Raw genomic sequence first — 27,987 nt, 5'->3', positions numbered from 1 at the left:
GAGCAGACAGGCATCTGATCACCATATTTATGTTTGCATGAACATAGGTTATACATAAACTGCATATTTACAGGTGAGAGATGGTACAGGAGGACTCCTGGCACCAGGGCCTTGCTGAATGCTGAAGCAGCAGACATTCAGTGGAGGCCTACAAGGGGGAATGGCAGTGGGGAGGAGGTGAGAGGCAGTCTTCTGGGCAGAGAGGTGGGCAGTCGTGGGTGCAGCTCTCTGGGAAGGGGCGGGCCTCCTGAGGACGGGCCAGGGCAGCCAGGCGCTGCTGTACACACTCAGCTGTCAGCCGTGCTTCTGGGTCTGCATCCCAACAGTCCTCTAGCAGCTCTCTCAGGCCACCAGGGTCCTGGCAAGAAGGACCGGGAGGCAAGTTTAATCCCGGGATCCTGAGTGGCCCCCTGACCAGCCCCAGAGTTGAAAGGTGCCCACCGCTACCCTGTTCTCAACACTCCTCTTCTGACCCTCCCTGGAGCCTCCCTCCCCCGGCCCCAAATGAGACCCAGCCCTCAGCATCTTGCTTCCTATGAGACAGGTTCTTTGGGTGCCTTCCAGAGGGACCACCTTTTCCTCTGAGAAGCTAATTCAGGTTAATGACTTAATACACTGATGGGAAATTACTCTCCTTCCTTTCAGGCAACCAGGGTCTTAGGCAAACACTGCTTAACCCAACAGATAATTGTGCAGTGGAAATTTCAGACCAGGTAGCAGGGAAAGGGGCTTCCTGTTAGGAAACTATTTATACAGACCCTGCAATTTCACCATTTGGCCACTATTTTAACCCTTTATACCCAGGGCTGGCTTTTATTGGGTCATGGTAGAAACCCAGATGTGTAGGACAGGGCGAGGAATTTTTGGATGGAGTGTTGGGTTCCTGGGTACCAGGAGTGGAGCCATTTTGGGAGCAGAGCTCAGGGCAGAAGCAAGGCCAAGGTAGGCTTCCTGGAGGAGGGGACTGGGACACAGGGCTTACGGATGGTGGAGACAAGAGAGACAGACCAAGCAAGTCTGAGCAAGAGGAAGGTGCCTGTCTCAGGAATGGCTGTGTGAGACTTATGGTAGAAGAGGATGAGCTGAGGTACAGGGCAAGTTTGCTCAGCTCCAGCTGAACATGAGCCAGGAGTGGTGGCAGTTGAGAGGAGACAGGAGCAGATGGGCTGGTCCTGGTAGTCAAGTCCTTGAAGCCCAGACCCACACCCTCCAGGTCCCCGGCCCACCAGCAGGTGGCCTCTTACTGTGGTGAAGCAGTGCCAGGTGGATGGGATGTAGGGGCGCCTTCTCTCCTCCACCGCCAAGGTCCACAGCTCACAGGTGGTAGGGGTGCTGCCCAGTTCTGCCTCATAGGCCAGTTGGAAGGGTGGTGGTCTGCTGTCTGGGGAAAGGCACAGGGGGTAGGTGTCAGCTAGCCCTAGGGTGTCTCCTTGTGGAAAGGCCGAGAGGGAGAAGGGCAGAGCTTCCTGCGTCAGGAGGCAAGTGGATCTAGAATGGGCAAGTGAGACATGGAGAGGAGGGGAGAGGGGGCACTGTCACACTCATCCTTACCAGGCCACAAATCTGGGCAGCGGCTCAAGATCTCCCATAGGAGCAGAGCCAGAGAGTAAACATCGGCTTGCCGGAGGGCCGTGCCCCAGTCTTGTAGGTCCAGAGTCTTGTCCAAGAGCTCTGGTGCCATGTACCTCTGGGTGCCAGCCTAGAGGGAAAGGCATGGAGGGCCAAGAATCATCTCACTGGCAAGCCTCGCTGCAACACTGGTACACGCGACATCCCCCCAACTAGACTCAGCAATGTCCCAAATTCTACAGGTACTGCCGCATTGCTGCCACAGCAAAGGCCACATCTTCATCAGGAACACTGCCATCATCTCTGGGCCTCACCCTTATCCAGAGTACTCACCTCCATGATGGCAGCTGGGCCTCGGGGTTGAGTTGGGGCCCAGGTGGGAGGCTGGGTGAGGCCAGGGAGCACCAAGGCAAGGCCCAGGTCTCCAATGGCACACGACCCATCCTCCCGAATGAGCACATTCTGGCTGCTCAGATCTCGGTGGGCGATACCTGGTTTGTATTGGCCTGTGGTAGAAGCCAAGGTTGAAGGGGTATGGATCTTCTTCCTTTCTCTTGACCCTAGTTCTTCCCATCTCTAGCTAAGGGAGAATCAGAAACATAGCAGTGTGGCTCCTGATTCCCATGGCTTCCTACTCCCAGTTCACCCACCATCCTGCCAGCGCTCCTCATGGAGAAATGCCAGGCCCCGTGCCAGGGACAGCGCCATCCGCATGGAACTTCCCCAGTCACTGGTGTGCTGGGTCAAGTAGTGGCACAGGGAGCCCTAGGGAGAAGCAGAGAGAAGAGGAAGACACATGATAAGCTGGAGGTGGCTGATCTACCCCAGGGAGCAGAGATCAATTGACAGACATCCCCCTGCCTCCCCCAGCAGACTGACACACTGATCCATCCAGGCTGAGACAAGAGGCGGTGGAGGAGTGAGAATGTGCATCAGTCAGATTGACTGGAAAAACAGTAACCCTACTTCAAATGTCTGAGCTCTTACGATGTGTCAGCCCTCCCGTAATCCTCACAACAACCCTAGGAGGTGTGTGCTCCTGTGATTCACGTTTCACCAATGAGGAGCTTGAAAGAGAGCTAGGTAAACTTGCTGGAAGTCACCTGGTGAGAGACAACCAGAGCTTGAACCCAAGCGGTCTCACTCTAGGGTCGCTCACTAGTAACCACCTTCTACTGCCTGGGGACTTGAGACAAAAACAGAAACAGAAGAGGCAAGGCAAACTAGGTACTGGTACCTTTTGTGAACCTCCTGGCCTGAAGTGTCAGGCCTGTATAGGATAGCCAGCCGATGGGGACAGCTGTTGGGCAGAAGAGCAGCAGGTGGGGGGCAGGTGGAAATTGGGAGGCAAAGGAGTCACAGCATCCCTCATTCAACAAACATTACCAAGTGCCATCAGTGTGCCAGGGAAGTCAAACAAACAAACAATACCAAGAAAGCAGAGATTTTTGAGCTGGGCATTAAGGCACAAAGAGGGGACTTCCCAGAATTCAAGATGTCAGAGATCGAGGACTGCAGGTGCTAATAAAGTCCCAAGTCCTTAGCAGGCCCACAGGGCCAGGCCGGGTCTGATCCTTGCCTGCCTCTTCCTCTTCCTCTTTCCCGTCCGTGACCCTCCCCTCGAGTCACATCTCTTATTCTTCTCTCACAGTACCCCCTCTCTCAGCACGTAACGCGCTTGACAAAACTCAGTTTTGTGTTTACCTGACCCACTCTGTCTCCCCCACTACTCTCTAAAATCTACAAAGCCAGGGGCACCTGGGTGGCTCAGTCAGTTAAGCCCCTGACTCTTGATTTCCGCTCAGGCCATGGTCTCATGGTTCATGAGTTCAAGCCCCACATTGGTTCCGGGCTGATGGTACCAGAGGCTGCTTGGGATTCTCACTCTCTCCCTCTCTCTGTTCCTCCCCTGCTCATGCTCTCTCTTTCTCTTAATATAAATAAATACACATTTAAACAGCTTAAAACATAATAAAATAAAATAAAGTCTACAAAGGCAGGGACTAAGATGTCTTAGCACAGGAGGTGTGACATATAGTTCATACATATTTGTTGAATGAATATATAAAGGAGTTTGGAGGGCCGTGCCTTGAGATATTTCTTTAACAATGGTTTTCTTTAAGGATGGGAATATGATCGTTTTGAAATCTCCTCTTCTTTGTATTTTATGAGTTAAAAACATTAGCAAGTATTGCTTGTGTAATAAAAAAACCAAGAAAAAAACCAAAAAAACATTTTTAATGTGGAGAAGAAGAAGTCTGAAGAAGAATAAGCACGAGCAGGGCCCCGCTGCCATCCAGCCATGCACCCACATACACACACATGCAAACACATAGAGATGTCCCTCGGTCCTCACCTTTGGGTGCAGCTCCAGTACCAGCAGGGGCCCACAGGGCAAGGGCCCAGGGCCCCCTCTGCTGGCGGTGATAAAGCGGACAATGTGGTCGTGCTGTAGGCTTGGCAGTTCGTATAGTGCTCTCTCAGCTTGGAACTGGGCCACGGCCCTCAGGGAGAAGGCCTTGATGGCTACCAGCTTGCCTTGCAGCTGCCCAGCCCACACCACTGTGTGACCTCCTTCCCAGATTACCTGGTGGGGACACGGTGCTGGGGGTGGGTCTCAGCTAGCGGCAGGGCCAGGCTTCCTCCCCAGACCACCTTCTGGGGGTGACTGGAGGACCCTCCCCCACCCCTCCCCGGGCACCTGGGAGAAACACAGCTCGGGCAGCTCAGGCAGCTCGGGCAGCTCAGCACTCCAGTCCCTGCCTGAGCCTGGCTCTGGCTCTGGCTCTGGCTCTGGGCCACCTTGGACTCTGTAGGCCTTTCGCCGTAGCAGGGCTGGGGCAGAAAAAAGCCCTTGTGTCAGGGTGCACAGTCATGGAGACTGGGAAGGGGGTTTTGTGGGAGGTAATGGGCTCAGGGTGTAGAGATCTCAGAACCATGGGGTCAGGGGAACGTGGAGAGGGGTCAGAGCTTTGGGGCAGTGACTTGGGGTCACAAGGGAGGAATGGGGTAGATTAGTACCCAAGATGATGCTGCCCAGCAGCAGCAGGAGGAGGAGGAATAGCCCCAGCAGCACCAGCACCATCCAGATGGACTCGCCTGGACATTAAGGCAAGAATGCAGCCTAGATGAGCCCTGTCCCAAATCTGCTCTGTTCCTCTCACCCTCCTCAGAGAACTTGCTTCTGGATCCACCCCCACCTTGGTCACAAGCCCCTTATCTCCCAGTCACCAGGGCAACCAACTTCTCAAGGCCAGGAGGAGGAAAACTTAGGATGGGGGTAGGGTGAGAACTGGCCCTGGTTCTACCTCTCATCCTAACCTGGGCCCCAGCCCCCACCAGGCCGCAGCACCCTGAGGGGCTACCTGGGACAGCTTGGGGACCCTGGGAGCCAGGAGTCCCAGGGCTCCCTGGAGGAGGCAGATGGCTATAATTGGCATTGCAGAAGTCAGTGCCACAGGAGCAGGTGAAGAGAGTGGACCTGGGGCCAGGGTGGGCTCGGGGGCTCAGCTCACAGTGGGAGGCCTCACAGTCTGGCTCATCACTGTCTCGGCATCCTGATGGGGTGGAATTACAAGAGGGGAGAAAGGGAGAAAGAGAGAGAGAGAGAGGGCGAGCGAGCATAATGGAGTCTAGGAACAGAGAGGGTAACCCCGTCCTCTATCAAAGACATCCCCTCCATCTCATATGGGCTTTTCTTTCCCTCCACACATTCCATTTCTCCTTCTCTCCCACTGCTATAACCCCCCACCCCAGGATGTGCCTGTCTCCCACCATAGCTATCATCTGCTATATACTTTGCCATTCACCTTGCATCTCCACCTGTGCCTGGTGTTGGGTCAGGTTCCAGATCCCAAAACAGCAGCGGCTGTAGAGGCAGCGGATAACCCTGGGGGGCCCTGGTCCTGCATCTAGCAGCTTCCCCAGTGTCTTTGTGCTTCCCCGCACTCCAGGGGCCTCAAAGAACACACAGGTCCGCCTGCTTGGGGGTGCTGTGGCCCAGGGTGGGGAGAGGGGAGGGTTCAAGATGCGAGTGAACGCAGGGGCAAAAGCAGCAGCCAAAAGGAGGGACAGAACATGTTTCATATCCCAGGGCCAGCATGGTAAAGCCACAGGAGGAAACAGGTCAGCAGAGGCCTGGAACCTGACCCCACCATGGGGACACATGGCTGTACCTTTTGCCCTCACTCACCCACCCCACTGATTCTTCCAAAGGGATGGCTGCTGCTTCAAGTCCCGCTTTCCCTCAATGGGCGAGTGGAAAGGCCCTGCCCCACCCTGTAGACACTTACCTTGCACAGCTATGGGGAGGAGTACCCAAAGACCCAGAGTCCCCAGCATCATGCTGGAGGAGGCAAGCAGCATGGAGAGGGGAGCATGAACCAGCACAGCTGCCCCCGGCAAGAGCTTCGTTCAGATACAGGACGCTGTGGGTCTTCTGATCCCTCAGTCCCCAACTCCGCCCCCCTCCCTCTTTCCAGTTGCTGCGGGGGAGATGGCTGCTGTGGGGGAGAGGATGGGTGTAGGGAAAAGCAGGGAGAGGGAGGAGCAGAGAAGCAATCACATATCCTCTTCTCTGCAGCCGCCTCCTCTTTTCTCTGCAAAGTGGGAGGAGGGGGTCTTGGAGGCCCAGCTGAGAACCCTGTGATGCCTGACTTCAGACCTCTGCCCTTTGCTGACCCTGGAAGAAAGTGCTGGATCCTGTCAGTCCTTCTTAGGCTGGAAACCAGAGTGAGGTCAACTGAGCCATTTGGCTGTGCCCAAGATCTCTCTAACCCTTATTTTCAGGGCTCGGATCTGTAGCTCTCTGGGCAGAGGCAGGCTTCACAGACCATACTAAAGTTGACCTCAGTTTCCAAACTCAAGAATCAGAAAGCAGTTATATAAAACTTCTCAGAGTTTAAAAAAGTCACATTGAAAAATGGGAATAATGGTAAATTTTATGTTACCAAAAATTTTAAAATCATATGGAGTCATACACTGAACAAAATCACTATTATTGAGAAGGTAACAAACTTTTATTGAGCACCTATGTGCTATGGCACAGCTAGGGCTATGCATTTTACAATCATCTCATTTTCCCATTGAGCTATTTATTATTATTTTCACTTTACAGGTAAGAAAGCTAAGCTTAGGTAACTTGCCCAAGGTCACTCTGCTAGGAAATAGAGCTAGGACCTGAACCTAGGTAAGTCTGATTCCAAAGCCCAGGCTCTGTTCTTTACATTATGTCATGAGGCCTGAAAACAAAAAATTCAGCAGTAAAAAATATTTCCATTTGATACAGTGTTTGAATATTTGAATTTGGATGGCTGAGAGAATGTACACCATTCATTACCTGCCAGCAGGCACTAACTAGACAAGGAGGGTCCAGTTCAAACTATCGCCACCAGAGGTCAGCAGACATAGGAGAAACTCAGGATGCTTCCTGGGGGCAAAAAGGGCCAGCCTCCTCTGAGGACTAGTATCACATTTCCTGTATCTACTAAACTGCAGAGACTGTAAAACGTGAAGGGAGAGCACAGGGTATACAGTGGGAACGTCAGCATGGAGATGGAAGAAGTCTATGGTTTGTGGTGCAATAGGAGACAGGAGTCCAGCTCCACCAGACTCTTCCCCAGAGTAAGACATTACAGTAATAGGTAATCATTTCCACATCTGTGAGCAGTTGGCTCCCATGAGAATTAGAGTCAGAGGGGACCGGTTCCCTGTTTTCCTAGCCTCTGTCCCCCTGGTGGCTGCCTAGAAACCCTTTCTGGCAATGGTCTGGCTTAGACCAGGAATGAGGCTGTAACTCTTTTTTTTTTTTTTTTTTAATATATTTATTAATGTTTTATTTATTTTTGAGAGAGAGAGAGAGAGAGAGAGAGAGAGAGAGAGAGAGAGAGAGAATGAGAACAAGCAGGGGAGTAGCAGAGAGAGAGGCAGAGGATCCAAAGCGGGCCCTGCACTGACAGCAGACAGCCCAATGTGGGGCTCAAACTCACGAACCGCGAGATCATGACCTGAGCTGAAGTCGGACGCCTTACCCGACTGAGCCACCCAGGTGCCCCAACTCTTTGATTCTGGAGCCTTTCTCCTGAGGACCCTGCATGAAGGAAGGAAAGAGTAAAAGCTCCAGTAGTTGTGAAAGAGCAACTGGAGGAATGACGAGGGTCAGAGGCAGATAGACAGCTGCCCATCCCTCCCTCCGACCTTCTGGGAGTCTGCAGGGCCCTGCCAGTGAGATGGAATGTTGTACTTAGTTACAGCGATCTTCCTTCACCAGCTCCCAGATCAGATAAGTCTGGGGGTGGGAGTGGGGAGGTGGGCAGGCAGGAGTTGAAGATCAAATAACTTCTTGTGTCTGGAGTGTCTCAAGAGACTACCTCCTCCAGAGGGGAACAAGGCAAGGATCAGGCAGGAAGGCAGTCTCCTCACCCAAAGCCTTGGATAACTACTCCTTTTCAAAGACAGAAACATTCCAGCCAGGTTTATGAGGTGAGGTGGTGATAGAAGGGGTAAGAATCTGAGAGCTGAGGGATTAGGAAGGTCCTGAGAAAGAACCTCAGTATAGAAATAAAGTCTTCCTGGATTCCACATACACAAAGATCTTCATCAGGATCCCGATTCAAGTCTGCAGTGGCCCAGTAAGTTACCTGTGACCCCCATGTCTACAGGGCTAAAGTGAGTTGTTTATTCACTTAACTCAGAAATATCTATTCTGTTGTTTTGTTTTTTTAATTGAAGTAATCCCTACATCCAAGGTGGGGCTCAAACTCACGACCCTGACATCAAGAGTCTCGTGCTCTTCCAACTGAACCAGCCAGGTGCCCTTAGGTCTCAGTCTTACAAAGGAATTTCACTAGGTGCTGGGTCTACAAAGAGATGTGTGATTCCTGCCCTCCAGGATCTCAGAGTCTAGAAAGGCAAGAAGATACATCAACAAGCAACCAGAAAATTACGTGTCAGACTAGGGGTATGGGCAAGGAGCTATATAAGGAGAAAGATCAAATAAGTTAATTCTGTCCAGGGCAGACAAGGGAAGAAAAGTACCTAGAGGGTGTGTGTTGGGGGCAGGGAGAGTAAGCAGGAGAAAGGGGTATGAGATATGAAGAAGAAAAGCACCCTAGATTGGAAAGGTTTTCAAGTTTCTATCAAGGAGACTAGACTTCTCCTAAAAGCAAAAAATTTTAGGGAGGGATTTGGTGGCAGTGCGGAAGATGGATGATTGGCTCGGGGAGACTAGAAGCAGGGAGATCAGTTATGAGACCTGAGCACTAGCCAAGGTGAGTACTAGAACAGTGGAAATAAAAAGAGATAAAGTTGAGATACACTGTATTGGTAATATTGACAGGATTGGTAATCAAATGAATGTTGGTATTTGAAAGAGAATTGAAAGATGATTCTGAGGTTTCAAGTATAAATGATCAAGGGGTAGTAACACTGTTAAGTGGGATGGGGAATATAAAGGATTATTTCCCCGTCTTACATGTTCATTTTGAGTTATCTGTGGGACATCCAGATGAAAATGTCCTGTAAGCAGTCTGCCAGGTTGAGAGAAAAGGTTGGGCTTAAAATTTGGGATAGCTGAAGAGTGGATACAACTTGTTTAAGGGGGTGAAAGGCAGAGTAAGGGAAAGGACACACGACAGGGACACCAGCATTTAAGGGACAGAAGTAGCTATGAAGGAGACAAAGAGTCAGAAAGGCTGAAGGAGAACGAGGAGTTATTAGCCCCACACTCCAAGGGACCAGAGCTCTGAGATGCACATGGTTGCTTCTTAGTAAGGTCTAAGAGGCAAAGGACTGAAAGACCACTGGAGCTGGCAACCAGATCGTTGACGTTTCTAAGAAACAATTTCGTAAATGATAGGTGCTGAACAAAGTGGCCTGAGGGGTGAATAAAAGAGAAGAACTAAGTGTAAACTACTTGCACTAACTGTGGCAATCAAAAGAGACTAGATCTGAAGTTCACAAGTGGAAGCAGAAGGACAGAGGGACAGATAACATGCTTACAGGGTGACAAAAGGGAACCCAGGAGAGACTGAAGATGAAAGGGGAAAATATCATCAAAACAAGTGAGGTTGAGTGCACAAATGGCAGTGCTGGCCTTGCAAAGGCAAACTGTTTCACTCCCAAGAAAAGATAAGGAGGTAAACTAGTATCAGTGACTATATAAATGTAGGGAAAGGGAAGTAAAGAAATTCATCATCTCCGTGTAATAGGAAGTAAATCATCTGCTAAAAAAATGGGGTCAGGATTGGGAAACCTGCAATTAATGGTGTCTCTCTTTCACCTGACTATGAAGTACTTGATGGCAGGACCTGTCATTTTTTATCCTCAAACTAGGTTAGTACCCAGGACACAGTAAGGGCCCAATACATGTTTACTGAATGCATAGATGACACAAATATTAAAGGCCCATTTAGAGCTACAAAACCAAAACAAGAGCCCAAAACCAAAAAATTCTCCCCCGCACCATTAAAGTCAAATGTTAAAATGTTGTATCGCTAGTGGCTACATAAGGAAATCCAATGGCTGAGTTTAGCCATGGCTGAGTGACTGACAAAGCAAAGATAGTCAAATGAACACAATTGACTGAGAATGCTGGTAGCCACAGTATAAACAAGTGACCAAGGATTCTTGGATAGGTAGGAAGGGAAGTGAAGTCATAGGCTGTTGGGAAGTGGAAAGACTGTCAGAATAACTTCAATTTCAGTTTCAGATGGGGCCATAATCTAGATTCGATCATGTTAGACACAGACTGGTATTAATTGATGTAAAATACGTTGGGGCTACATCTTAGTTTCTAAATACCATTCTCCAATAAAGAACTAAGGGTCTTGGAGAAATGGCTGATCCTAAGGCTAGGACAGGGAAAATACAAGATGAACATGAAGCATCTTGTACTTCAGAAAGTTCTTTAAAAAGTGCTCAAAAAAGTAAAAGGATGTAGATGTATCAAAGAGACACAAGAGCCAACCTGAAAGAGCTCCCAATGGTCAAAGCTGGGACAGTTTGAGCAATGAAAATAATATAGTACCGAATTACAGACCAGGTCTAAAATAAATATACATTGAGTACATACCAATATAAATTAATAGTGAGGGGAGAAAAGACCGTTTTCTCAGAGAATCCCAAATACTCTACATAGATACTATTTCCACTAGGAAGGGAAACTTAATTCCTACCAACTCCATTAAGAGTGGGCTAGATTTACTGACTTGCTTCCAAAGAATAGGGAAAGAAAAACAGTGGAGAAATCTGACAAACATTATCTTAACCAAGTGATGAAGACTATCATCAGTAGGGTCATGTGGCTATGACCCTTGATAGGATGTGATGAGGACATTTCACATCATTTCACCTGTGTGGTGTTTCTTCCAAAAACCTATAAGCTCAATCTAATAATGACAAAACATCAGAAAAATTCAGATTGGGGGATATTCTACAAGACACTTGGCCAATACTCCCAGACTGTCAAGATCATGAAAAATAAGACAAGACTAAGAAATTGTCACAGACCAGAGGAGACCTGGGAAGAGTATCAGCTAAAGGCAATGTAGCATCCCAGAATGGATTCTGGAACAGGAGGACATCAATGAGAAAATGTGAAACCCATAGAGCCTAGGGGTTAGCTAATAGAATGTACCAGTGTCAGTTTCTGAGATTTGACAACACAGAATATTTACAATAGAAAAAAACTGGGTAAGGAGTACATGGAATCTCTCTGCACTATCTTTGCAACTCTCCTTTAAATTTAAACGTATTCCAAAATAAAAAGCTTATACACACCAAAAAAAAGAAGTTGGGCCTGCCCCGTTTCTCTTGGTCCTCCACATTTCTATGTACTCATGGTACATTGATATGGTCATGAAATTGTTTGCCTGGGAGTTAAGTGTAGGGCAATTGTATTAACATGTATGACGACAGCACAATGGTGTACCTGGAAACCTTTGTTGGGTTCAGTATATGAAATCACAACCATATTTCTCCCCATTCCCACCCTGTCAACACACCAGAGACGTGGCTTTTTATTAAAAAAACTTTTTTTTAATTGGTTTACAAAGGAGCTACAGACTACATTGAAACTAATCTTTGTACAAAAAAGGCAAAAAAAAAAAAAAAAAAAAAAAAAAAAAAAAAGCCCCAAAACACCCAGAGACAAAAGGTAGGGGGAGAGACAAGAAAGGAAGATACAAAAGAGCAGGAAGAAACTGAAAGACAAGAGATTAGCATCATACATACATAAGATCAGGGGGGAAAAAAAGAGCAAGAAAGATGAGAGCGCATTTAGAAGTATTTCCCCACACAGCCCTGGTGATAATCAGATTGGAATCAACAACAAACACAGCATGAGAATATTAAGAGATTTAAAAAGGCAACAGTGGTATGGAGACTGGTTATCGCCAGTGTTGAGAAAGAGAAACCTGTTGTAGGCACCGGAGACTGGAGCACTGCCCCTCCCTCCCAGAGGATGACAGACCCGGGAAGAGGAAGCAGGCCCTGGGGCAGCTGCCATTGGTGTGTGTAGAGATGGTCTCCTCAGGTCAATCTCAGCATATTATCCCCATCTTCCCCCCAGAGTCTTTGTACCCTAGACTCCAGGTGAGGGTACAGGACGTCATTGGGAGGAAAAGGTGAAGGCCTGCCCTAGTCCACAACGTTCAAGAGCAGTTGCTGGGAGAGTGGAGGGCAGCGTAGATAAAGCCCATTCCCCTGTGGAGAAGGCACAGTGTAATTCCTGAAGGTGAGACAGAGGAAAACACACACCCCAGGAGAGGTATCAACAGAGTCCTCACCACCTGCAGCCCCAGCTTAACCCCATTTGTTATGTTTTTTGATACTGAAGGGAGTTGAGGGACAGATCACCACACCTCTTCTCACTTAGCAGGGACAAAGAAGACTGGGGATGTCTGACAATAAGGAAAGAGGAAAATAGGACAATGTACTCATTTCTCTCAAATGAACATGGTAGAGGAAATCTTTCTGGGTTTGGGGACGTCAAACTGGAGAAGACATAAGGGAGGAATGAAGCCAGGGACCCCCTTTTTTCCCCCTTGCCTAGCCTTCAATCTAAGGCAAGTGAGCCAAACTGGAAAGAGGGAGTAGGAATTTAAGCTTAAGGCTGTTCAATGTCCTCCCGGGGGCTGGTGTTTAGGGAAGGCAGACAAAGAAAAGAAACAGGTCAACCTCAAAGCTGGTCTGCTCATCCTCCTAGAAAAGGTCTGTACCCCAGGAGGAGAGCCAAGAGAGGCACCAGAGAGAACACATGCTCCCAAACAAAAGTAATAACCTGCCCACATTTTATCAGCAGTTTTCAAAAGCAATGTTTTCCGGGGTTGGAGAAATGCCATATCCTCCTCCCTTTCCCCAAAACTACTGCTGCCACCTTTCATCCTTGCATATTAAGTTACTGGCTCTCTTCTAAGGGAGATGAAACTCTGAGATTTCACATTTCTCTTCCCAACCCTAAGAGGCTACCCAGCTTTGAATAGGGGGAAGGAGAGCTATGCTAAGGGCCCCTCACTTGAGGCAGCTAGACCATCCTCATTTCCTTGGTACTGGGATCTCCAAAACGTGTTTGGTCTGATCCCAAGGTCCAAAAGGCATCAGGGTACTTACAATTGAATGAAACTCTAAGCGAGTAGCACCAGGGCTCCCCCGAAGTGTAACAGGGGCCTGATTAATACCCCCAGAAGAACCCCTCAAAAAGTATATAAATTTATTGCGTCCTAGCAAAGATCTGCAGCTTCCAGTATTCACACAGTGTGAAGATATTAACAATACAAAATATATTCTGAAAGTCAAACATCTGCAGTTCATAGTGCTTTCTCAGATTTGTTAAAAAAATACAATGCTTAGTTTCCTATATAGGATATACAAAAGCAAAAAATATATATATATATATATGTATATAGTAGAAATAAATCAATCAGCCATAGTAATTTACAGCTTTTGTCTCTAACCCTCCCCCAATCATAATCTTTACCCCACACTTCAGTCTATATTTTCTGGGATCAAGGGTTCTGTGTTCTATTTATTCTGAATCAGGCTGAGAAATATCCATTAAATTGCATTCTGCATAGCACCCACAAACAGGGTGCTAGCTGGGAGGTCCCTGAAGGAAGATGGTGTGGGTTGTTACTGCTATGGGTTAAAAGTGAGACAATCAAATGACACACAGATGAATGTGTATGGGCAACCTGAAAGGACAAGGGAATGAGTGCTTTAATATTACCAGTCCTCTGGGCATCTCCTGCCTCACAGGCTTGGTCATTTAACATTTTTAAATAAAAAAGCAACTCATGAAAGGTATTTGAGAATATACCTGTCAGTTACATTGATTTCTGCTGGCCAAAAAGTTCAGGGAAAGGATTTTCAGCAGTAAGCTCCCGTCTTAAGGAATGTAGGCTCCTCACTCCCTGTGGAAAAGACTGAGCAGCTCCCTGCTACTGGGAGACAAGAGCAGAAGCTGCTTCAGTTTGGGGGCCAAACAAGATACTGGATCTGGAGCCTCCAAAAGGGTATGTGGAAAGAACTATGAATTCACTTACAACAAGGTTAATGAAGGGGACTGAAGGTAAACCAGCATTCCATCCCAGAGAAAATCATCACCAAATAACCTTCTAAACGCTTATAAGTCCTCAGCATCATTAAGCTAGTTTATAGCAAATAATTTCATACTGGGGAAGATTCCATTCTTTGAAATGCTCTAGCAAAATACTGCACGCTCCAGTGAGTTATACTGCCCTTTTCCTCCAAAAGATGCCTATATACATGATTACAGATATAAAATAATAGGTTGAGTTCTGCCTTTCAGTGGGAATAAAGGGTGTGTGATAAGTGGCGGGGCATGGATGACTTTTACTTCAGTATTAACAGAATTTGATCTGGGGAAAGTTTCTCGCAATAGTTCCTGAGTGTTTAAGTCTGGAGAGGAAGGCCCAAATGGAGTGAACTACTGTTCAGGATATTAACAGTTATTGTATTTCAGGTTAAACAACAACACAAGCTTACCCAGACACTAATTTGGATAGATTTTATATAAAATATATAGAATCATAGCATCATCTATTTGTAGTCAAGGTAAAAAGATTTATGAAAGAAACTAGGACTCTGCTATAGATCTGGATGTTGGTTTCCTTTCAAACACAAAAATAGTTTCTTTTTAAAAAGTGCAGTAGAATATCCCCCATTCATAATTGTAGCTAATTTAGCATAAGCAAAGAAATGACCTCAGGAACATACCCAGGTTTTAAGACAGATTTCTAGGTAATGGGCCTGAAAGGCATTTTGAGCTGAATTTGATTTATTTTCCAACAATTTCAAATATAATTTCTCATCTGTGTGTAGATATATACAGGCACAAAACACACTCACACACAGTCATACACAAACACTTCATTTTCTATCAGATCAGGGCAATTTTTTATTGCAGGTCTCTTTTAGTATAGGCTAACAGAAAACCTATCCCCAATCTAACAGATTACACACATACACACAGCCATTTCCACACTTCCTCACAGTGAAAAGCTCTCTGACAGATACCAGAAGGTCAAGAGAGACAATGTTTTAATGGCTGGGCCTTGAGGACAACTCTGGTTGCATTTAAGTCTCAGTGCCAAATGCACTAAGAGTTCCCTGCCGCTATAATTTTTGGATCAGTCTCTTCAAGAATCAGGCCATGGAGAAAGCAGGATGGTGTCTCCCAATCTCTCCTATAAACCACAGTGGTAAGACAAGATTTCTTTTTGTTCTGGGCTGTTGTTCCCATGATCGTGTGCTTCCTTTTCCCTTAGGAACCACCCAAGGAAGAATTAAGAGAAAAGATCAAAGAACCACTGCCTTGCCACGGGTACAGACTCTGGAGCTCTGCAGAATGGAAACCTGGAACAGATTTATTGGCTGATGCTCCTTAATAACATGAGAAAGAAACTACCAGGGATGTTCAAAAGAGGAAGTGCATTTCCTTTCAGAATGTGACCTCAGAAACCCATACCAAAGCTTAGACCTACTTTGGAAGACAGCTGTACAAAAGTCCAAATACTCCACTAATTCCTGAACTGGACTACTCTGAGTCACTTCCACTTTTGAGCGCATCATTTTCCTATTGAAAGCCCCTACATATTATTTGACCACTTTTGACAGTTTATACAAATTGATCCCAGATTATAACCTTTAAAGGGTCTCTTGTACAATTCCACAGAAAGACTTCTGACTCTTGATGCTTACAGCAGCTGATGAGAAGAGGTGCCTTTGACTCTCCAGCGCCAAGAGGGTGCCTGCGTCAGTAGTAGTTTTGAACACTCTCTCCACAGCTACCTCAAGCATGAGCCTGGGCTTCAAGGCTCTCCATTCTGCTGCTGGGACCAAGAACCTTAAAAGGTTGACAGAAGTGCCTCATCCAGGGATCATTACCAAAATATGAAGCAATCAGGTGAGAGAAAGGGAGACAGAAAGGTTGAGTCAAGAAAGGAGTGCAAGAAGCTGATCCCAAATAAAAAGACAAAATTAAGAAAGGAAAAACATTATGTATGTGTATATAAACTAAAAGCAGAGCATATGAATGCTTAATCTGGTGGGAAGCCAAGACAACATCTCTAGAAAAGCTTGATGTGTCACAACAAGGCTCAGCCATAGGGAAATAAGGCAATATAAAAAATGACCAAGGTATTTTGGTCACAGAATGGTCTCCTTCCTCCTCCCAGCCAACCCCTGCAAATGCATCTCTATATATCTTTTATATATATATATATATATGTATATATATATAATATAGAATCTGGTTTTTTTTTTTTTTTGTTAAAAAGTATTTCAATGATCATATATATTTATCAAGGCATGATGGCTTTAGGAAAGGGGGGGGATCCATCATGGGGGAGCTGAGAAGGGAAAGGCAGGAAGGGGAGGCTGGGGTAAGAAGTATAAGAAACTGTTTGGGGTCAAACAAATGCCCATCAAAGGGTGGCACCAACAGAATTTTCACTAATGTTTCCCACTTCAAGGAGGTACTGATGATATAGGTGGGTGCCAGGACCCCATCTCTTCTCTTGTATCCCTCCCCCAAATTCTTCCCACCACCATGCATTTTAATGCCTCATGGCTCTCTCTCCCACATGTCTCTTGGACCCATGCTACCTTGCATCCCAGGGTTGATGGGTATGGCCCATATGTCTCTGGCCCCGGGTGCCTGATCTCAGAAGCCATTGCCACTGATATTAATGGACTGCAGATCCGCCACCTGCATGACGTTGATGCCACTGTTGGCAAGACGGGCAATACCCTCTGGACAGATGGCCTCCATGGCTACCATATTGGTGGTAATAAGGGCTGAAGGGGTGGCAGTGCCACTGCCTTCTGAACCTGCCCCACTGTCCAGGGGCAAAGTGCCCACACTCAGGGATACACCTGGGCCTCCTTTCTTATTCTGGTGGGTCTTGATATGCTTTGACAGGTGGTCACTCCTCATGAAGCGCTTGGGACACTCAGGGCAGGCAAATTTCTTCTCACCTTGGTAAAAGAAAAGAAGATAAGAAACAGACATCTTAGGAAATAGGATTACCTTGTCCAATTCATGGCTTTCAAACTATATTAGGATATTAGGCAATCTTAAGAAGGTGATAAAAACAATAAAAATCTGTTAAGTATCTTTTTGGGGAAGGGGAAGAAAAACAGGTAAAGGTCAAGCAGTACTCAGAAAGGAAGGAACATAGCAAAAAATAAGGCAGAAAATCCCACTGAAAACCTAACTTCTTCCTTCTTAAACATTTTCCAGATTAACTCTAATTCCATTTATGATCCACACATTCACTTTCAAACTAAGCTGTTCAGAAATTTTAGTTATTTCATAGATATATTTTGTGTCTTTCTATTCTGATCTATTACTATTTCTCTGGGCTCCTACTCACCTGTGTGTGTGCGTTTGTGTCTCTGTAGCTCATCTGAACGTGTAAAGCGCTTCCCACAGTATGACCAAGTACACATGAATGGCCTCTCGCCTGTATGCCAGCGCAAGTGTGCCCGTAGGTGTGAGGTCTTGCCATATACTTTCCCACAGCCTTGGATGTGGCAAATGTGCTGTTTCTTTTTGCCAGGATCCCCAGAGCCCCTGAAAATAAGAACACAACTATTCATCATGCATTCCAGAGAGAAAAATTAAAGACTCCCAGTGTCAACAGGTTATTACCTGACGCCCTCAAAAACTAACCCAAATTTTTATTTTAAAAAAAGGTTTTTTGGGACGCCTGGGTTAAGTACCCAGTCGGTTAAGTGTCTGATTCTTGGTTTCGACTCAGGTCATACTCTCATGGTTTTGTGAGTTCGAGTCCCAAGTCATGATTTCATGGTTTGTGGGATTTAGCCCTGTGCACTGTCAGGACAGAGCCTCCTTGGGATTCTCTCCCTCTCTCTGCCCCTCCCCTACTTATGCACGCTCTCTCAAAATAAAAAAACTTAAAAAGAAAAAAGGAAAAAAAAAGGCTTCTCTTTAGTATCAAAGGAAAAACCTTTGGTTGATTCTGAGTCTTAATACTCAAAATTCAAGTTTTAAGTTTCCTTTCTACTGGATATTTACTCTTCCCTGTTTTTTATTCCTTAATCAGTTTTGATGTTTGATGTTTGTGGGTGACTTGGAAAGTCTGTAAGGCATTTTCCTGTATTTTTCAGGAAGTTTAAGTCTCAATACAAGCATTTTCCATGGGAACTACTGTGAACATGGTGATATTTTTGGCTGGGAACTTACTTAAGGAGCAAAGCACCTAGTGGAAAACTTTAAAGAAAATATAATAGTTTACAACTATAAACTTATCTCCTAAAATAAAGCTCAAGAGCCAAATGGTAAATATTAAAAGCTGGAAAGCTAGAGCACTATCAGGGACTTCAGTGGGAGAGAAAGATGGGCTGTATAAAAGTTAAAACAGGGGGAAAAAAATCCTAACTAATTCAAGGTATATTTTAAAAAATGCATAACATATATACATATATATATACACATATATATACATGTATGCATATATATATGTATATACATACATACATACATATACACACACCCACACACCCAATATGAAGCAGTTCCTAAGCTTCTCTCAGCAATCAGTTCTGAAATGTTTTTGCCAAACCAATTTGTTCCATGTGTGATCCATTAGTGGGCATTGGGGAGATTTCCAGGAGGGACTTTTCTTGGTTTTAACAGCACATATTAGCAGAGGGGAAAAAACCATAACGGAAATGAAATCACATGTAGGTAGAAATCAGAGAACTTACTTCAAAAATTTAAATCCACTTTAAGCTTTGTTAGAAGGAAACTACTGTACTCAGTGCTTATTTTTTTCTTCTAAAGATTTTATTATTTTTAAGAAATCTCTACACCCAATGTGGGGCTTGAACTTAGAATCCCAAGATCAAGAGTCACACACTGCACTGACTGAGCCATCCAGGCACCCTCAGTGTGCTTTTGATGCAGGTTTTTCCTGTAACATATGGTTAACCTACAAAGAACTCAAATTATTTTTGGTTTTGGTGCTTTTCTCATTTTTGTATTTATTTATTATTTTAAATGTTTGAGAGAGAAAGAGAGAGCGCGCGAGCTTGCACCACACAGGGGAGGAGCAGGGCAGGGGATGGAGGATCTGAAGCAGGCTCCGTGCTGATAGCAGACAGCCCCATGAGGGGCTCGAACCCACAAACCATGAGATCACGAATGAGCCAAAGTTGGACACCTAACCGACTGAGCCACTCAAGGTGCCCATTTTTGTATTTATTTTTGAGACCTAAGCTTAACAGATTTTTAAGGTGTTAAGATTTTTTAAGGCATTAAAAAATCTATATGACTTTCTATTTTCTTTCAAAAGCAATGAATTGTAGAAAAAGAATAGAACTTGGTACTCTCCAGAAATAATACTGAATAAAATAGAATATTCTACTAATGAGAAAAATTTGTCAGAACTTTGCTCTGCAGGACATATTAGGTTTCATGATGGAAGAATTTTCTTTTCTTTTTAAAAAAAAAAATTTTTTTTAATGTTTTTATTTATTCTTGAGAGAGAGAGACAGAGTGTGAGCGCGGAGGGGCAGAGAGAGGGAGACAGTGAATCTGAAGCAGGCACCAGGCTCTGAGCTGTCAGGACAGAACCCGATGCAGGACTCGAACTCACAAGCTGTGAGATCATGACCTGAGCCGAGGTCAGAAGCTTAACCGACTGAACCATCCAGGAGCCCCTGGAAGAATTTTCTAACTGGAGTAGTATTTTTTGTCTGTTTTGAAGAAAAAGAAGACTCAGAAAACCCTTATGACTCTCACATAGCCACTATAAAAAAATCATTACAGTAGGTATGTTTCTTTTTCTTTGCAAGACTATTTTACAAGCAACTTTGTTAAAACCATCTCAAAACATGGGGCGCCTGGGTGGCGCAGTCGGTTAAGCGTCCGACTTCAGCCAGGTCACGATCTCGCGGTCCGTGAGTTCGAGCCCCGCGTCAGGCTCTGGGCTGATGGCTCAGAGCCTGGAGCCTGTTTCCGATTCTGTGTCTCCCTCTCTCTCTGCCCCTCCCCCGTTCATGCTCTGTCTCTCTCTGTCCCAAAAATAAATAAACGTTGAAAAAAAAAATTAAAAAAAAAAAAAACCATCTCAAAACAGACATATGGTAACAATCATCAGACCAGTTGGCTGCATCTGATTACCTTATCTCTGGAGAAAGCAGGCACCTATTAAGGCCCCAGGTCTTAGAGTAGATGAAAGGCTCAGAGCTGGAACTAAAATCCTATAATATAACCCAATCAAATGTATTGTACTCTCTATCTCTGGTTCCTCTGCAACACTGCCAAGTCTTAAATGTTAAAAAATTAACCCTCCTCTGCTTACCTCCAAATCCATTCATTTTTCTCCTTTATACCCTTAAGACACTGGCTGGGTCAACTTACCTTCCTTCACTATCTTTACAATAGGGGCAGGTGCATGCTTCACGCCGGGTCCTCCGACCAGCCTGGGGTTGGGGATCTGGGCTGTTTTCTCCTTCTTCTCCACCTGCTGTGTCATCATGTATTCCATCACCACCAGCTCCGTGGAGGCCAAGCTGAGCTCCATGATCACCTGAAATTAAGAGAGCAAAAGGGTTAAGGTGAAGTAAGGGAGGTCATCAAGTTGCAGTTATTTCAGTGATACTTTACATTTACAGCACCATTTCTTCAAAGCTTTGAAGCCACATTTACTAATATTGCCATCCATTCTTGAAATCTCAAAAACCATCATTGAAAATACAAAGAGCTAGCAAATATATAAAAACATGATCAACGTCATTTAATTTTTTAAAAATATTTTAAGTAATCTCTATACCCAATGTGGGGCTCGAACTTACAACTCTGAGATAAAGAGCTGCATGCTCTAGGGGTGCCTGGGTGGCTCAGTTGGTTAAATGTCCAACTTTGGCTCAGGTCATGATCTCACAGTTCGCGGGTTCAATCCCCGCATCAGGCTCTGTGCTGAACACTTGCTTAGAGCCTGGAGTCTGCTTCAGATTCTGTGTCTCCTTCTCTCTTTGCCCCTCCTCTGCTCACACTCTGTCTCACTCTGTCTCTCAAAAATAAGTAAGTGTAAAGAAAAAAAAAAAAGAAAAAAGAGTTGCATGCTCCATCAACTGAGCCAGCCAGGTACCCCATTCTCATTTAATTTTTAAAATGCAATTCTATGTATAGCAGACTTTTGTAATTTTTCACCTATCAGATCACAAAAAGTTAAAACTAATAATGCACAGAATTAGCAAGGATATGGGGAAAAAGGCATTTTTATACATAGGTGATGATAAATCAGTACATTTTGAAGGCCAATTTGGCAATTTTTGTTAATATTTATTTTGAGAGAGAGAGTGCGAGTGGGGGACAGGAGCAGACGGAGAGAAAGAATCTTTCAGGGATTCTGAGCCAAAATCAAGAGTGGGTGACTCAACTGACTGAGCCACTCAGGCACCCTCGAGCATGTGACTCTTGATCTCAAGGTGATTATTTCAAGCCCCATGTTGGGCACAGAGTTTATTTAAAAAAATAAAATGACATTAAAAAAAATTTTAAATATACATCTTCAAAGTAATTCCACTTTGAATCAACAATATCCTATGGATATACTCCTGAGTATACAAAAATATGTGATGATTTTTTTAAGAAAGTTTATTTGAGAGCGAGACAGAGAGAGAGAGCGCGCACGCGCGCTTGAGAATGAATCCCAGCCTCCACGCTGTCAGCACAGAGCCTGACATGGGGCTCAAACTCACGAACTGAAAGATGACCTGAACTGAAATCGAGTCAGACACCTAACTGAGCCACTCAGGCGCAGCGACGATAATGTTTTCTATAGCTTTGTAACAACAAAAAACTAGAAACATGAGGTCATGAGCTCATGGTTCAAGTCCCATGTGGGGCTCTGCACTGGCAGTGTAGAGCTTGCTTGGGATTCTCAGTCTCTCTCTCTCTGCTCCCCTGCTTGCATGTGTGTCTGCAAATGTGCGCGCGCTCTCTCTCTCTCTCTCTCTCTCTCTCTCTCTCTCTCTCTGTCTCTAAATAAATAAACATTTAAAAAAAGAAACAACATTACAAATCTCAGTGCTTGGTTTTACTTCTGCACCTAACCTCCACTCTTTTCAGCTCATCAACATAATTTTGTTACAATGCCTAATAATAAGCTCTCCTGGTGCTTTCCTTCTCATTGCACCACTTCTAAGCATCAACCTATGGCATTAAAATAAATTGTAGTGTTCTGAGATGTTCATGATTTTGGCAGAGCTTAACAGGAAGGACTGGAGTACAAGGTTAAGAACAGGTTTTGGAGTAGGACAGATGTAGATATGTGACCGTTCTTTAGTTGTCAGTTTCTCCCTCAGTAAAACTGGGATGAAACATTATCAATCTCATAAAGTTGTGAAAAATAATACATGTAAGGTGTTTAGCACAGTATCTGTCACATAACAAACATTTAACACACTGTAGCTAATATTATTAGGAAAATATCTTGTGGGAAAACAACTGTGAGAAATCATGGAATAAGATATATACCACTATTTTATTTAATCAATTTGCCTTAAAAACTATATATGAAACTGAGGAGAAACTCCCTGTGATGGGGATGGATAATTTCTCCTCTTGAAATAAGCCCAAAAAGCTCAGCAGGTAAGACAGAATGCTAGTTAATATCACCAGTAGTTACCTACCAAAAATTACCTTCAGAAGAGATATTTATGAACCTGTAGATTCAGCTATCTACAATGGGTCTTTAGAAACAAAATAAGCAAAACCATGATCCATACAAGCAAATCATCTTTGATCTACTTTCCAAATTAATCTAACTCCATTGAAATCAGAGAAGCAATTCATTAAACCCCAAAGTTCTCCACTGTCACAATCAAGTAGAAAGAAGCAAACTTTTCTCCATTTTACTGAGACATAAGCCTAACATCCAGGACATGGCATGATTCAGTAAAAAAGGGAAACAAAGAAATACTTAGATACTAGGACTCTGTAAAACCGTATCTCTAAGCCTCTATCAAATTCTTACAAAATGGACAGTCAAGGAGCGCCTGGGTGGCTCAGTCGGTTAAGCGTCCGGCTTAGGCTCAGGTTGTGATCTCGCGGTGAGTTCGAGCCCAGCGTCAGGCTCTGTGCTGACAGCTCAGAGCCTGGAGCCTGCTTCGGATTCTGTCTCCCTCTCTCTCTGCCCCACCCCCGCTCATGCTCTGTCTCTCAAAAATAAATAAACATTTAAAAAAAATTTTAAAAACAAAATGGACAGTCAAAGCTAATATCCTCCTTGACCCCTGCTATGACTGCAAAGGATTTTTTTTAATATGAAACTGGAAATGGGGTTAAATGAGTTTCATTTAACTTTAAAAAGGGATGAAATGGTAACAAAGCATCAGCATCAGACCAGAGTCTGTTTCCAGCCTCTTTTAATAACAGTTTTAGAAAAAGAACAGTTTTATCTTAGAATGTGGCATCAGTTAAGCAATGAAATAAATTAAAGATTTTCCTTTCCATGATGAAAATAACAAGTAAACCAAAGGCACAGTTTAATGACAGTCTTGCCCAACCCAGGGTTGCCTCTAGCATCAGTTATTGTAATAGCTGTGGCAGTTAACACACTTTTTCAGTTTCTTCAAAGGGAAGAAGTGTGCTAAGTCATGAACTTTTAAGAAGACCACCATGACAAGTCAAATAACTTATTCTTCTCTGATAAAAGCCCCGGGCAATACTAAAATAAGAAACTCCTCAATAATTTTCAAAAGGGTAGTTCCCACACCCTTCTCTATTCACCTGGTCTCTGGAATTATTTGGAGAACACGGTCTTCTTTAATTCAGTAAGTATTAACACAGTATGACTGATTTTCAAAACTATACCTATATTAAGCATACAATGAGTTTTCTGAACGTTTCATTTTACACAATAGATTTAATCTAAAGAATCAAATCTCAGTCCAGGAAGTGTTTGTGTGTTCAGCCACATTCAAGCACAATATAGGTAACACATCATCTAAGCGGTAGGAACATCCAGAATATAGCTCTAAATCAAGAAATAAAAGCATCTTTAGTAACAGAAATAGTAATTCATAATATATTGTACTTTATTTTTCAAAATAATAATTTTATTAATCTGGTTTCCCAGTCCAAGCAAATCAGAAAAAGGAAGAGAAGGACTGTACTTTTTAATGACACAAAAGGTGACAATTGGGAGTGATAAAATGTAAAAATTTTACATTTTTACAAAACATTTACAAAAAAATTCATATAGATGGCCTCCAAATTCATCTCTACATTGACTACTTGGTTATGCTTGAGATACAATTTAACATAAGAGACAAAATTAATGCTTGATTCTGTCAATTACTAGGCTGCATAACAATTAGCAGATTTCCTAGAATCCTTGCAAAGTGACAAGATGACTTTTTTCCTTTTCTTTTTTTTTAAATTTGTTTTAACGTTTATTTATTTTGAGACAGAGAGAGACAGAGCATGAACAGTGGAGGGGCATAGAGAGAGGGAGACACAGAATCTGAAACAGGCTCCGGGCTCTGAGCTGTCAGCACAGAGCCCGACGCGGGGCTTGAACTCACGGACCGTGAGATCATGACCTGAGCCGAAGTCAGACACTTAACTGACCGAGCCACCCAGACACCCCTTCCTTTTCTTACAAATTCAAGTTTATTGGGGTGCCTGGCTGGCTCAGTCAAAGGAGCACGTTACTCTTGAGCTCAGGGTCATGAGTTCGAACCTCACACTGGGGGAGAGATTACTTAATAAACTTTAAAATAAATCAAGTTTACAACTCTGAGCACAAGATCCTGAGATCAAGTGTCAGATGCTCTACTGACTGAGCCAGCCAGGCACCCCTAATGTGAATTTATACTTTCTCTCATAACTTCTACCTTAAATTCTTTTAATTCATGTTTTAAAATGTTTATTGAGAGAGCACATGAGCGCATGAGAGGGGGATGTGCAGAGAGAGAAGGGAACAGAGGATCTGAAGCAGGTTCCTCACTGAGCACAGACTCTCATGTGGGGCTCAAACTCACAAACTGCAAGATCATGACCTGAGCCGAAGTCAGAGGCTTAACTGACTGAGCCACCCAAGGTACCCTACAGTTCATTATAGATAATAAGGTTTCACTATAGAGTTTTTGGTTTTGCTATCTTAGTTTCTGTAGCTATTATAATTTTTGTTTTGGAACTATTTTGGACTTACAGAGACACTATAAAGATAATTCAGAAAGTTCTTACACATTCTTCAATGAGCTTCCCTTAATAATCTTATATAACCAAGGTACATTTGTCAAAACTAATTAAGTGATACAATACTAGTAAATAACAACAGGCTTTATCTGGATTTCATCAGTTTTTCCACTAATGTCTTTACTCTCTTCCAGAATCCCATCCAGGATACTACACTGCATTGAGTTGCCAGGTCTCCTTAGGCTCCTCAGATCTATGTGTCTCTGCCTTTCATGACCTTGACAGTTTTTAAGAATATTGGTTGGTATTTTGTAGAATATCTCATAATTTGAATTTTGGGGGGGGGTTCTCATTAGACTAGACTTATGTGTTTTGCAGAAGAATATCATATCAGGGCAATACATTCTCATCACACCACATTAGGAGATATGCAAGCTCAACATACTGTTTTTAGAAGGGAGATTCAGGAAAATTAAAAAAAAGGGGGGGGGGAGGAAGAAGGAAAAAGACAACTACCACTATTTTCCCACAATTTTCAGTATGTCATATTTTGAAAGTTTTGAAATAAAGATTCAGTCTTTTAAAGTAATTACTTAGGGGGCATCTTGCTGGCTCAGTTGGGAGAGCACGCGACTCAATCTCAGGAGTTATGAGTTCCGGTTGCACATTCAGCATAGAGATTATTTTTAAAAATAAATAGGGGCACCTGGGTGGCTCAGTTGGTTGAGCATATGATTTGACTTCAGCTCAGGTCATGATAAGCCTGGAGCCTGCTTCGGATTCTATATCTCCCTCTCTCTCTGCACCTCCCCAGCCTACACTCTCTCTCTCTCTCTCTCAAAAAATAAACATTAAAAAATTTTTAAATAAGTACAGGGGTGCCTTGGTGGCTCGGCTGGTTAAGTGTCCAACTCTTGATTTCGGCTCAGGTCATGATCTTATGGTTTGTGGGACTGAGCCTTGCATTGGGCTCTGCATTATCAGCGTGGAACCTGCTTGGGATTCTCTCTCCCCTACTCTCTGCCACTCCCCCGCTTGCATGCTCTCTTTCTCTCAAAATAAATAAACACACTTACAAAAAATTAAATACATACATACATAAAGTAATTATTTAAGTGGATTCTCTAAGTGGATTCTCTATTTGTGGTTGTTTCAGTGGTATGTGTATGCATGTGCATTAGGCTATGGGGCTCAAAAGTAGATACTACCACATGTTTCCAGTTTTCATTCACTCCTTCTTCCTGCCCAAAAGCCACCTGATTTTTTTTTCAGGTTAACACTGTGCCAGGTTAAAAATATTCCCCTTCTCAGATACCCCTGCAGATGAGAAGTAGTCAAGTGACAAGGTCTTGGCCAATTAGGTGTAAAACAAAATTGCTGGGTAAGGCTTCCAGCTCTTTTTTTTTTTTTTTTTAAGTTTATCCATGTATTTTGAGAGAGAGAGCGTGCGTACAAGAGGGGCAGAGAAAGAGGGAGAGAGAGAATCCCAAGCAGGCTCCACGTTATCAGAGCAGAGTCTGACATAGGGCTTGATCTCAACCATGAACCATGAGATCATGACCTCAGCTGAAATCAAGAGTTGGATACTTAAATGACTGAGCCATCCACGCCATCCCAGGAAAGCTCTTTAAATGGGAACAACTAAGCTTGTTTCCTCCTTTATCAAGCTTCACTTTTTCCTCCTTTATCCTGTCTGGAAAGAAGTGACAATGCCCAAAGCTAGCGCAGCTGCCTTACAAGCATGGCAACTGTCTCACATTCAGGCAAAAGTAAACATGACCAGGGTTCCCTGAGTTGCCACAAGAACTTTGGACTCACTACCTTCAGACTTCATGTTACATAAAAATAACCCCCTACCTAGTTAAGTCATAATAGGTTTCCTGGTATATCCAGCTAAATATACGTTCCCTAACTATTAAAAAAAAAAAAAAAGAAAAGAAAAAAAAGAAAAGAAATTATGTATGTATATAATATATACAATAATATATATGGTTTTTTTTCTTTTTTTTAAGTAAGTCATAACTCTGCTGGGCCCATTAATTTTTCTTGACTATATGGTCTACACCTCAGTATGTCCTACAAGTATTTTGTGTCACTATTTTTTGTGTCAAATTGGTAAGAGCCTTTTTTTTTTTTTTTGTCCAGCTCCCAGAACTATAAGTGGGTACACATCTAACAAAAAATTCTAATTAATTTATATTAAATTAGACCACACAAGAATAGAGAACAGACACCAGAAACTTACTTCCTCCTGAGACAGAACATAAGCCCTTGCTAATTCATTAGTAACCTGTGCTCGATATAAATCCATATACCTTGCTTCTAAACTCATTTTTTCCATGGGCACCTGGATGACTTAGTGAGTTAAACATCAAACTCTTGATTTCGGCTCAAGTCATGATCCCAGAATCGAGGGATCAAGCTTGGGCTCTGCACTGAGCATGGAGCTTGTTTGGGATTCTCTCACTCTTTCCCCCTGCCCCTCTCCCCAGCTCACATACCCCCTCTCAAAAAGGAAAAAAAAAAGTTTGAAATTCATTTTTTCCACATTAATTCTTTCCTGATTATAGAATTACTACAGCATATTATACTCTCTCTCTCTCTCTCTCTCTCTCACACACACACACACACACACACACACACACACTTTACAGACTTTACTATATATAAACTTCCTTTAGGGCTTATCCCTATAGTACCCTATGCCATGTGGACTCCCTAAG

General features: G+C 43.9%; 2 protein-coding genes across 3 annotated transcripts in view; both read right to left on the bottom strand.

The window, feature by feature from the left end:
- Positions 1-13: 13 nt before the first annotated feature.
- Positions 14-7,434, bottom strand: AMHR2 (anti-Mullerian hormone receptor type 2). Its single transcript, XM_030322726.1, is given in 11 exon segments — positions 14-172; positions 174-358; positions 1,245-1,381; positions 1,552-1,699; positions 1,903-2,075; positions 2,220-2,334; positions 3,926-4,156; positions 4,271-4,404; positions 4,591-4,668; positions 4,935-5,126; positions 5,379-7,434. Coding segments are annotated over 11 exon segments (1,875 nt in total). The 5' UTR covers positions 5,737-7,434; the 3' UTR covers positions 14-48.
- Positions 7,435-12,607: 5,173 nt separating this feature from the next.
- Positions 12,608-27,987, bottom strand: part of SP1 (Sp1 transcription factor) — a 47,217-nt gene continuing 31,837 nt past the window's right edge. For both annotated transcript variants that reach the window (XM_030322725.1, XM_030322724.1), the window contains exons 4-6: positions 20,477-20,645; positions 17,463-17,662; positions 12,608-17,064 (exon numbers count right to left, since the gene is read on the bottom strand). In XM_030322725.1, the coding sequence (XP_030178585.1) occupies positions 16,751-17,064; positions 17,463-17,662; positions 20,477-20,645 (683 nt within the window). In that variant the 3' untranslated portion in view covers positions 12,608-16,750. The remainder of the gene's footprint in view (positions 17,065-17,462; positions 17,663-20,476; positions 20,646-27,987) is intronic.

Source organism: Lynx canadensis, chromosome B4, assembly GCF_007474595.2.
Source record: "Lynx canadensis isolate LIC74 chromosome B4, mLynCan4.pri.v2, whole genome shotgun sequence".
Classification (NCBI taxonomy): domain Eukaryota; kingdom Metazoa; phylum Chordata; class Mammalia; order Carnivora; family Felidae; genus Lynx; species Lynx canadensis.
Note: the sequence above shows the minus strand (reverse complement) of the source record. Positions and strands in the feature narration are given on the sequence as shown.